The sequence below is a fragment of the Drosophila ananassae genome, chromosome XR (genome assembly GCF_017639315.1).
Source record: "Drosophila ananassae strain 14024-0371.13 chromosome XR, ASM1763931v2, whole genome shotgun sequence".
Taxonomy (NCBI): domain Eukaryota; kingdom Metazoa; phylum Arthropoda; class Insecta; order Diptera; family Drosophilidae; genus Drosophila; species Drosophila ananassae.
In genome coordinates, this window is record NC_057932.1 from 16,818,003 (window position 1) to 16,830,488 (window position 12,486).

Below are 12,486 nucleotides of genomic sequence, written 5' to 3' on the forward strand. Positions count from 1 at the left end.
ATCTCCTCCCAAAATTATACCCTAAATACCCTCCTAAATTTCTCTCAGTGCCCAATGCTTTGCTTTGCATTCCAAATGAAGTAGAAAGTTCTCAGTGCTGGCAGTCATTGGAATGCTGCTGGGCGCTTTCTTGGCAATTTATTCGCTATCTCTTCCATAGTCCCCCACATCCATCTCTTTCTACACCTATCTGTATCTTCCTTCTTGGCAAAAATTGTCTATTCAGAGTTCGATTCTTTTCAGAGTTTCAAAAATGGGGAATGGGATTGTTATTCTAGACTTGATTGGGTGGGAACCAAGGTAGATTTTACAGATTTGCATATAAATGGTTAATAAATAAGGAAATAAATTAAGAAGACAAAAGGGAGTGGTTTAAAAATAAATAACAACAAAAAAATATAAAAAAATTAAACCAAGAAAAAAAGAGAATTCTTAATTTTATTTTTTATTCTTGAGAGAATAATATATAAAGATCCCAAAAAAAATAAAATAAAAGTATTATTTATCATTAAATTATATACATTTAAATAATCTTAATTTTCTAAAGAATACAAGTATTTTTTGGTTTAAAAATTACCAAAAAAAAACTATTTTCATCCATTTTTATTTTATTTTTATATAAAATAATCATTAATAATTATGAAAAAAAATTATGAAACATCATAAGCGACATAAACAACCAAAAAACTACTGAAATTAAGTAATTAAAAATCCAAAAACAGATAAAAAAGATACAAATCTTGAAAAACTCAAGGTAAAAACTAAAAATCGCTTCACATAATTAAAGCTTTCATAACCAAAAATAAAAAAAACAAAACAAATCTTAATTTATATGTCTTTTACAGAAATGCAATTTAAGATTAAGATATATTTTAGTTGTTTAGGAAACAGACTTTTTGGAAAGAAACATTAAAGCCAAAAAGACAAAGAAGAAATCAATTAAAATCAGAGAGTTCCCACAATTTCCAAAAAAGTTAATTTCCGCTGGGATTTGCATATTTAATTGAAATTTTGCAACTATTATTTTGGCCAGAAAACTGCAGCAGGAAAATGCCACAAAAGGTAAACAAAAAAAAAACAAAAAAAAAACAAAAAAAAAAGAAAAAAAAGGTAGCAAAAAAACAAACACACCTTAGAAAAAAAAAAACTAAGCAGTTAACCCACGCAAAATAACGTTATTTCAAGGCTAAGCAAGCAGTTTGAGAAAAAAACAACTGCTTTTTTAAGCTCTCATGTGTGTAAATAAAAAAAAAACTAAATAACCGTGTAATAAACCATTTAAAAATTAAGTAAAGAAAAATTAAGAAAAGTAAAGGGCGAATAAGAAAAAAAAATCAATTTAACATTCCACCATAAATAGCTTTTAATAAAAAGAGGGGGAGCGGGAGAGAGATATGATATGTAGGAGAGATGGCGAGATGACGCTGCTCTTGTAAGAAGAAGAAGCAGTAGAAGGCAATGATTTGTGCTACTTTCTTCTTTCTTCTTTCTTCCATCGCTGCTAGCAGCGGCAGAGCCAGAGGCAGCAGCAACAGCGACTGCGCAGCTTTTGTCATTGTTTGTTTTTGTATTTGTCTTATTTGCCTTTGTTTAGTCTTCTTTGATTTACCCCCCACCCCCCCTTTCTACGGCTTCTAATTTATTTCAATGACATTTTAGGAGAAAAAAAATGCAAGAAGCCCGCAGACGCACCTGGAGAAAGTTCTCAGGTAAGCATGCACGCGGAAAAATGTCAATAAAAAATATATGGAAAAAAATCTGTAAACATCAAATTATTGAACAAACATTTATTTAAAATAAATATAAAATAGATTTTCATAGTTTAATAAATTTATATAATAAAATTTTTAACTATGTATTTTAGATTTATTTAAATATGTTTATTGGCTTTGAAAAATAGTAAGTATTATTTTACTAAACAATTTTTAGGTTTTACTATTTTTCTTAATTTTATTTTTAAACTTATCGTTTAAAAATTGAACCAAAAAATTTGTCTCAAAGATGAAAAAATAATTTCCCTTTAAAGATAAATCCTTCTTATTATTTTTTTATTCTTTTTTTTAGACCCATTTTATTTTTTTATTTGTCCCTCATTATTTCTAACAATCTAAACTGGTTTAATGACTTGCCATTTTTTTTTATATTTTTCTGTCAAAAGGTCGATCTAAGAAATATTTGATTGCAGCTTCAAGTTAGCAGAGAAAAAATAGAAAAAAATACTAAAAATCAAAGCTCTAGATGCTTAACCTTTGAAAGACAAAAATAATAGAAAAAATATAATAAGCAATTAAGAAAAAATATAAACAAATAGAGTATTTGATTTATTATTTTTTACAGGTTTTAGATTTATTTCATTTATATTATAAACATAAGTTTATTTCAACATTAAACTTGAACCTTTAAAAACATATACCATTTATGCTTATAATTTCTTTATAAATATATTTGAAATTTAATTAAATGATTTTGATTTTTTTAGACCTTTTTTAGTAACTTTTAAGGGGTTAAGCCTATTTCTAAGCCAAGCTCTAGTGGCTCTCTGACTATGTTGTGGCAAAATGGCATTTGGCAAAATGGCAACAGCATTTTATTTCATACTCTGACTGCTTTAGGCTTTTTGTTGCTATTTCGATTTTTTTTCTACTATTTTTTTGCAATTTCTGGTGAACCTGCTGCACATGTCGCGGAAAATGCGACAACCAAGGAAAAACTGAAGGAAGATTTTTCCAGAAAATTGAAAATTGTCAAAGGAAAGTGAGGAAATATATCAGAGAAGTAGATGTTTTTTTTTTAAATGATGAAGAAATAAATTAAAGGAATATAATTGAGGCATTTTTAAAGGCTTTTTTCCAAACCATTTTTTAAGATATATATTTTTAATCCCTTGTCGTCATTAAATTTCTGGTGATTGTTAAAAAAAAAAAACAAAAATAATAATAGGCCCCACAATTCCGATAAGCATAGAAAATATAATAGGAGAAAAAAAAACAAAATAAATGAAATAGAAAAAATAGAAAAGAAAATGTAAAAAATAGCCGCAAAGGCAGCGCCAGACAACTGAAAGTTGTTGCGTTTTTTTTTCTGATTTCTTAGCCAAAACGAGTTTGTTGTTGTAATTGCAATCACTTTTTTGGTTTTTGGTTTATTTTTTGTTGTTGTTTCTGGCTTATAAAATGCGATACGAGAGACTAGTCTGGAGTCTGGGGCTTGGGGGTCTCGGTGGAATTTTAAGCCACACACTCGACTCGAAGTCGAACTCGAACACACACAGTTCTGATCAGATTTTTAGGGTTAAGAGGGGTTTTCATTTGGTTTATTCAACTATACTGTTATAAAAATTATATAATATAATTTGAATAATTATTTTAAACAAATAAAATAAAGAAAATGATTAAAAAATGTACCACAATCTTACTTGTCAAGATAAAGAGTTTTAATAAAAAATCTTGATAAAAATTGCTACAAAAAAATTAATTTAAAATTATTTAAAATGGTTTGGTAATTAGAAAAATATTTACTATTAAATTTAAGATATTTTAAAGTCATTTAATTTCTATTTAAACTCCAAAAACTACTTAAAAATGTTATAATTATTTTTTAAGATAGACCTATCCCACTTTTTGTAACCACAATTGTACATAGTTCAGCTTATGTATTTTATTTTAATATATTTATGTATGAATATATAGTCCAAGAGATCGTAGATACAAACATATGTATATATAATAAGAAATAAATAGAAACGAACCCACAACAATCGCAGCCTAAACTCCAAATTGCTCAATAGGAGTTGTTTGCCTTTGGCGGCCAACACCAACAATTACAATTACAATTACTACTACAACTATTACATTTTACAAGAAAAAACTATAGAAAAAAAATATAAGTAAACCCCAAAACCTTAACAATAAAAAATCTTGACGAAAAAAAACCCTTTTGGGACACATACGCCCTAAAAAAAATGTTGCAAAAAGGCAAAAAACGAGAAACCCGCCAACAATAATCAGTTAACAAGCGAGGAAAACTTTGGTCAAGCCAAGAAAAACCTTGCCAACTTAAATTGTGAATAATACCCTTAAGTGTATAATTTTTGTCATTTTTTTAAAGGCTTTTTTGTCAAGTTTTTCTGTAGCCTTGGAATATAGAGTCTAGTTAGTCGGGCCATTAGAACTCCGAATTTGTTGAGATTTTTTTTCACATGTGATTTTGACAAAAAACCGGTAGTTTAAATAAAATTAGTTTTAATTGACTTTAAAAAATAGTTAACTAGAGAATTATAGAGAATTTTAATATTTAATATTTATTAGATAAGGAATTAAAAATATAAAAGACAAAAAAAGAGTTATATTTCTTTGAAAAGTAAACAAAAACATTTAAATAAATAGTTTATATTTTTTTTGAAATGTTAGAAATTATTTTTGAATGTTTTTAAAGAATGACTTTATTTGAAAATGTATTTTTTTAAATTAAGATTATTTTCACATCAAAATATAAACATCAAGCCTCTAAAAAGTGTTTTAATTCCTTAGACTACAAGAAAAATATTAAAATTTTTTTTTAAATTCCTAAAACTAGTTTTAAAAACAAACAATATATAATAATTAATAAAAAGAGTATAAAAGATTCGACTCTAAGCCAGATTTCACCTGCATTGTTAAAAGCGACACATTTTGTTTGGAAAATTCTCATCAACCAAGACAACACACAACATGAGACAAAAGACAAAAAACAACAAAAAAACAGCAAAAAAGATACAAAAGGGAAGCAGGGTCTCATTTCACAAACAAATTTATACACCACAGGGGTAAAAAACAACTAAAAAATTTTAAAAATAAAAACAAGCGGGAAATAATAAAGAAAAGCCAGCCAAAAAGACGAGAAATTTTTGCATGAAAACAGTCGCCAAATTAAAAACAAAAACAAGGGGGTAATACATAACAAAAAATAGTTAAAGAAAGTACAACAAAAATATAAAAGTTATAATTTATTAGTAAGGTTTTTGATTAATAACTTTAAGAGTGATAGTTGTTGCTAGATTTTCTTTTATTTTTATTAAAGTTAAAGGAAAATAGTTTTAAAATAAAAAAAATATTGTAAAAATTATAAATCCATATAAAATATTTTGAGATAAGTTTTATAAAAAAATTATGTAAGAAAATACTTTTTTTTTATAATTTAAAAGCAAAAATAAACTTAGAAAATCTTATTCTGACAAAAATTGAAACAAATTTAGCGTCTAGTATTGGTTTTAAATTAAAAACTAAAATATTTAAAAACTCTAGCAATAATTGTAGATATTTTTAGATAAAAGTACACCCTTTTTTCCGCAGTGTATAGTAAGCATCTAAAGATCTGATCAAGATGGAAAAGAAGACGACGCACTCTGGCAAAAAAACGAAAAAAAAAACAGAAACTTTTGATTTCTTTTGGAATTGGGCGGGCCAGAAGCAGAAACAGATTTTACAGCCAAGCGCCTCTGGCCAAAAGCAACAAAAACAATAATAAACACAACAACAACATGGCTATAATAACAGGCAAAGAGAAGAAGCAGAAAAGCAGCCAAGAAAAGTAAGTTACTAAGTCGAAATTGGCTTATAACGGGACGCACTTTCACTTAAAAATCAGCTGAGAGATCGAAACTCTCTTTGCATTTTTTTGCCATTTTTTCGCTTTTTTTTTTTAAATTTTAGCCAGCAATTTTTAGTAATTATTATTTATTATTTTTAAGGCTAAAAATATGCAGAAATTATGACCTGAATAGGGGGTGTGTCACTATATAATTTTCATAAATTTCAGAGTAGGTTTCAGTAAAAAAAATAACAGAAATTTAAGGAATTATTATTCGAGAAGCTAAAAAAATTAAAAACTTAAATGTATAATGCTCTAATTTTTTTTTAAAATTTATTACCACTTTATGGATGCCGTTACAAATTGTTAATAAAAAAAATAGAAAAAGTTAATAGGCCAACGATCCGATATTGGCTTTTATTATGCAATCCCAGTAGCATGACAAAAAATAAAAAAAAAAATACAAATAAACGAGCCATTTACTGTTTTTTTAACGACGCTTTTACTTTTGTTTCTGTTTTTGTCATTTTTTTCATTAATTAATTATGTCTGGTAGACGTTTTCCAATTATGACAGCGATTGGTAAGTGGAAAGCCGTTTAAACCGAGTTACCAAAAATAAAAACTTGACAAAAAAAATAAATAAAATAAAACCTTTTTAAGAATTTGTAGCTTGGCTTGGAATTTTGAAAGCCGAAACCAGAAAAAATGGTAAAAAGCGGGCTAAGATACAGTATGTTGGCCCTCTAGGCCATTTTTTCAGCCATTGTCTGGTTATGGCCGAAACAATGCACTTTTCAAAGCTTTTATAGGGGCCCCTTTGGGGCCAAAAAGGAGAGCTCCGAAAGGCAAGAGAATTGTTTTCAAAGTGAGGACTTAATGGTCCATCAATCAAATTATAGATTCTGCAGTGTCCTACAAAATTAGAGGGGAAGTTCTATTGATTTCTTATAGCTTTGCCTTAAAATCTGACAAAAACTATTTATTTACAATTTTTTTTCGATTTTTTTGTTGAAAAAAGTAAGAAAACAATATAAAATATAACTTCAATAGAAAGTTTTATGGTTTTCCATATTTATCCAATCTTTGGGAACGATATATTGATGGATTTATCGATTAATTCGATACCGATTGGCATAAAAAACTCAGAAAAAACAATATTTTGTTTATGAAAACCATGCATTTTATAGGAAATTCATTGGAAAGCAAATATTTCTTAGATATAAGGCTATATATTTGGCTATAATACTAATCCTATCCTTAGGAAGATTTCCCTGAAAGATTTATCGGTTAATTCTCAAACAATTTATAACAAAACCTAACTAAAAATATTTTCTTTTGCTTTTTTTTTAAAGAAAAATTAGAAAAAACTATAAAATAATTAGATTGGAGGCTATATCTATTGCAATATTAATCCAATCCTTAGGAAGATAGTCCCTAAAAGGATTTATCGATTAATTTCCCAACGATTTTAATCAAAACCAAAATCATATATTTTTTAAATAATTTATTTCCTATATTTCTGATTAAGAATTCAAGGAAAAATAAATATTGCCCCGATGGGTAGCTGTATCTTTTTTAATATTAATCCGATTATTAGGAAGGATATTTTTACAGTGTTATCGATAAATTCTCCATTGATTTGCCTTAAAAAGCTGATTAGAAAATGTTTTTGTCATTTTTTTTTTTAATTTTTTCTGGTATTTCCCCTTAAAAAATAAATAAATCTAAGGAAAGACTATATGTCTTTAGCACGATCGTAGGCTATATCTTCGAGTATATCTATTAGATCCTTACTCCAAATACCTTAAAAGATTCTTGGCTTAAGGTTTCTGGAATTTTTTAGTAAAGCTTTCAAGGAACCAGACAAATAAGCCATACAAATTCTATGAAATTAAGTCTTCATCTTAATGAACATTTAGACTCTCTTTTTCTTAATTTCTTTCCTATATTTATTTTTAACATTTTTCTAAAATTACCTCCTCTTTAAATACAGAATATAATGCCCTACCTTATTGACCCGCAGAACCCAATTAAGATTCCCGATTAATTTCTACCAGAAGCTCTCTAATTAATTCCAACAACCAAGATATAAGAGCCAGCTAACTGGGAATGCACTTCCTGGCCAGGTAAATGGAATCTAATTGATTTGAACTCACCTGGCTGTTGCTGCAATAATAAATGTCCGACATCCTGGATGGGTTATGGCTTTTTTTTATTCAATTTAGGCCTCCAGGTGCTGCTGCGTCACCTCCTTCTCCTTTTCCGCCAGCTCTGGGGTTACTTTCAAGAACTATTTTCACAATTTCAAGTATTCTTTTTCTTTTCTAATTTTCTTTCTATTTATTTTTTATTTATTTTTTTTTTATTTTTTTTATAGTTGTAGTTTAGTAACTAAGGCAGCATGACCGCCGCCAGGTGATCCGGACGACAGGTGAGTGCAAGGTAAGCTTGCAACCTGTTTTTTTCTTAATAAATTTTTTTTTATTTTTTATTTTTTTTTTCTTAGAAGGAAAAAGTGTCACACAGCACTCTGTTTTGAAATCGATAGGCAGGTTGACGTTGTTTATTGTTACGTTTTCACGGATACGATTTTCCGCATCTTTTTCAACCCAAAAAACAACAATAACAAAAATGGTAAAATAATAATAAAAAAAAAAAAATAAAAATAAATAATAACAAAAAGCTATACACTTCACGCTCTGTGTTGCAGAACACACGATTTTTCCCGCTCGCTTTTCCAACCAAACACACACCTTTCTTTCAAACTCGACTCGATTCGACTTTTTCTCGGCTCTTCTGGGGGCTCTCAGATCTCTTTTAATCCGGAATCCGTTGTTGTACCGACTCGTCCGAAGCCAACACGCAGACTAACTTGGCCAAAACCATCAGCAGGCCACAAACCGCCAACAGACTTCTTTTTTTTTTTGTATTTTTTTCTTTTTTCGCCGCAACGAAAGTTGTCGCAACCAGTTTTTTGAGGCGGTCGGTTTTTTGGTTTTCGGTTTTTCAGTTTTCAGTTTTCGGTTTTCGAGTCTCTGGATTATATATTTGGGGTGTTTGGATGTTTTTCCAAATTTTTCCCCTCCTTGGCGAGAGAGCTGCGGACTTTTGCACCTTTAAGCCGGTAATTTATGAGCCGAATCCGAGCCGAGGCACAAAAACGTCAACAGCCGGCTGTTAGCTGAAGTTAGATCCTTTTCTTTCAAAGATATACTAGCTTATCATTTATTATGGTTTTAGGGGAGAATACATTAAATAATTAAGATTAAATATTCTTAGCTTTTTATTTCAATTATTTCAGACTTTCAAAATAGTTTATTGATATTTTTTGACATACATTGTGATATTTTACTATTATTTTTTATAAATAAAATGTTTAAAAGTTAACACGAAAAATAAATAAATTTATAGGTACAAAATTTAAAAACATAATCATTAGAATTGATATTTGATTTTTTACATTTTAACCAAAAAACCATTCATAATTGTAACTATTTTCTTGATTTTTTCTTAATTTTCAACAGAAATTGAAAATAAAATATTTATAAAATATATTTTAAGTAATGTTTTAGTTATAAAAATAATATATTTATATTTTTAAAATAGAATACTTTCCCTAAACCACATTTTTAAGCCTTTAAATCATATATTATAGTGGTATATTATTATTTCCGTATTTTATACATAAATAATATTATTTTAAAACTCTAGTCTTAAAAATGAATAGTCTTTTGCCTAAAAATATTATTCCAATAATATTTAAAACATTTTCTTATTTAAAATAACAAAAAAAAGACAAAAAATAAATCATGAAACTAAACCAATTTTAAAAATATACCATTTTCCCTTATTTTAATGCTAAAAAAAAATAATTAAAACTAAAACCCATTAAAAAATACTGCCTTTTACCTAAAAAAATATATTTGTCGTTAAAAATAAAACATTTTCTCAGTAAAAACAATAAAAAAAGACGAATATCGTAATTAGAAAATTCAAAAATCCCGCCCTGCACTTAACAGAGATAGAGTTAACAGCGCCTTTACAGTCTGTTGGGAGCTCTGTTAGAACAGCTGGTGGGAAATCGTTCGTATTACTTCGTTAGCCGTCAACTGATTTACGTCGTTTCTGTTTTGAAACTCTCATTTAAGCTGATTTTTGTGGACTTCCTGGATGTGAGGCAGGGCCAGCCAGCGGAAGGAACAGCAGCAAGGCGGACCAATGGCCCGGAACGTGCTCGCCAGCAGCCTACTCGGCGCAGGCTTCAGCATTATCTTTCAGGTGAGATCGATCGCTGACGACGACCACGACCACGACGACGATTCCCGGGCCAAATTACTCATATGTTTTTATCTTTCAGATACTATGCCGCATCCTAACCTTCGGCATCAATGCCTATATCGTCCGGCATGTCGGCCGGGAGGTGCTGGGGATCATGAATGTGCGCCTGCTGCTCCTCGAGAGCACCCTGCTCTTCCTGTCCCGCGAGGCCATCAACCGGGCCGCTCTAAGTGCCAATGCCCAGCAGGGTGATCGCTGTACCTGGGCCCAGCTCATCAATCAGATGTGGCTGACGTAGGCGACCCTAAAGAGTCCTCCATAGTCCATTTCTAACCAGGATCTCCCTTTCCAGAGTCCCCATTTGCGCTGTTCTGTGCGCTCCTTGCCTCTACATCTGGATCAACTGGCTCTCGGCGGTGGACAGCATTTACCTTAGTCAGTATGAGTTTGCCTGCTATGCGGTTGCCCTGTCCTGTGTCCTCGAGCTGGTCGCCGAGTCGGCCGTCTTCGTCGCGCAGGTCTTCTGTTTCGTCAAGTTGAAGATCCTCCTGAACACCCTGCACATCTTTGTGCGCTCCGCCATCTTCCTGTGGATCGTCACCGGGGATGGGAGTGCCGCCATCAATGCCTTCGCCATTGCCCAGCTCTCCAGCGCCGTCACCATCGTGCTGGGTCAGTATGGTTTCTTCTATTTCTATCTGAAGGGCTTCCAGGACTTTGTGGCTCAGCAGTCGCGCAAGAAGCCACCGCCACCCAAGGCCTGGCAGTCATCGCTCTACAAGAACATGGACGATTTCCCCTTCAAGCGACTGCAGGACTTTCTGCCGTGTGTCCTGTTTAATCCCGCCGGGAAGACATTCAACCGAGAGCTCCAAACTTTGACCCTAAGCTTCGTGAAGCAGGGCGTCCTCAAACAGATCCTTACGGAGGGCGAGAAGTATGTGATGTCGGTGTCGCCGGTGCTGAGCTTCGGGGAGCAGGCCACCTACGATGTGGTGAACAATCTGGGCAGCATGGCCGCCCGCTTCATATTCCGGCCGATCGAGGACAGCTCCTACTTCTACTTCACCCAGACCCTCTCCCGGGACGTGAAGCTGAGCAAGCAACCGTCCGATATGGTCCGACAGGCGGGCAGTGTCCTCAAGAACCTCCTCCTTGGCGTCAGTTCCATCGGTCTGATCGCCTTCACCTTCGGCCAGAGCTACTCCCATCCCGTCCTCCTCCTCTATGGTGGACCGGACTTTGTCGCCGGTGGACTGCCGCAGAGCCTGCTGCAGTGGCACTGCCTGGCCATCTATCTGCTGGCGGTGAATGGGATCAGTGAGGGCTACATGTTCGCGACGAACACCAGCAAGGACATCGACAAGTACAACTACCTGATGGCAATCTTCTCGGTCAGCTTCCTGGTGCTCTCCTACATCCTGACGGGCATATTCGGACCGGTGGGCTTCATCTTCGCCAACTGCATCAACATGTTGAGTCGGATCCTCTACAGCACTCACTACATCCGCCAGCAGTATCGTATCCTGTCCATGGACCCACTCCTGGGCCTCTGGCCGGGCAAGCTCTTTGGCGGCACCCTGATCCTGGCTGGCATTGTGTGCTATTTGGTAAGATCTCTGTACTCCTTGGAGGACCCTCGTCTAATAATCTCATTCTAGTATCAAGATTCGGATCTGATTACCCACTTTGGAGTGGGTATCCTGGCTGGGATCGCCTGTCTCCTGGCCTGGGCCCTGGCCCATCGGGATCTGGTGCGTCTGGCCTGGCGCTATGGCCGTCGCATTAAGATTGATTAGAGGGGGAGGTGGCTTCTCCAGCCACTACCACCACCGCTACTGCATCCCAAAGATCGTTCGTTCGTTCTAGTTGATTTCCTCTCGCCTCCCCCGACGAAACGCACACTTCCGAGCAGAATCGAACCTATTACGACCATATTTGTATGGATATCGGTTATATATATTTTAGTGGGTTAATTTTTTTGAAAATTTCAAGGAAATTTCAAGTCCAGTTATTAGCAAAAAAAAATATTGTAAAATTTCCCGTTATTGCCCTTTATTCCAAAAAAAAGGACTTGGAATTTTTTTCAAAAAATAACCTCAAAATTCTAGTAAAATTTTTAGCTTTTGATGTCTTTTGGAAAATTTAACTTATTTTTTTTGGAGTGTAGACATTAACCCACTATAATATATATTTCATATACACATTTATATTTATATATTTATATAATATAGCTGACAATTGTAAATTATTCCGAAATTAAGTTATTACGACTTATTGCGTGTTTGTATAGGCTTCCAGTGCTTATTTAATTTTTAAGACACAAGTGCATCAAAAGACAACGATATATGTTCAAGTTTCTACCTTTATATCACTAATATTACCGGTTAATGGTTAATGTTAACAATATGCCTTAGGTTGATCAATAAAACTGAAAATTGCTGAAGATGTTTGTCGTTTTTTTTATAGAACAATTTTCAAACTGACTGAAATATCTTTAAAAATAAAGATATTTTCGAAAGTTATTTGTGTTTTAACGTTTTTATGTTTAAAAGTATGCCTTGGTTGATGAATAAACCTGAAAATTTATGAAAAAATACCTACAGTTTTTAATCTTTTTATAAAACATATTATTTTT

At 32.5% G+C, this 12,486-nt stretch overlaps 2 protein-coding genes across 4 annotated transcripts in view; one reads left to right on the forward strand and one right to left on the reverse strand.

Moving 5' to 3' along the window:
* LOC6505150 overlaps positions 1-8,468 on the reverse strand; it is a 30,545-nt gene extending 22,077 nt beyond the window's left edge. Inside the window, exons 1-2 of one of the 3 annotated variants that reach the window (XM_044717430.1) lie at positions 8,324-8,468; positions 7,727-8,035 (exon numbers count right to left, since the gene is read on the reverse strand). In XM_044717430.1, the coding sequence (XP_044573365.1) occupies positions 7,727-7,759 (33 nt within the window). In that variant the 5' untranslated portion in view covers positions 7,760-8,035; positions 8,324-8,468. Of the gene's footprint in view, positions 1-7,726; positions 8,170-8,323 lie in introns of all 3 variants that reach the window. The other 2 variants (XM_044717429.1, XM_001965409.4) reach the window with 2 other exon arrangements.
* A 1,179-nt stretch (positions 8,469-9,647) lies between these two features.
* LOC6505107 (protein RFT1 homolog) lies at positions 9,648-12,294 on the forward strand. Its single transcript, XM_001965408.4, has 4 exons — positions 9,648-9,848; positions 9,928-10,142; positions 10,201-11,458; positions 11,510-12,294. The coding sequence occupies exons 1-4, from the start codon at positions 9,789-9,791 to the stop codon at positions 11,645-11,647; spliced, it is 1,671 nt and encodes a 556-aa protein (XP_001965444.1). The 5' UTR covers positions 9,648-9,788; the 3' UTR covers positions 11,648-12,294.
* Positions 12,295-12,486: the final 192 nt, after the last annotated feature.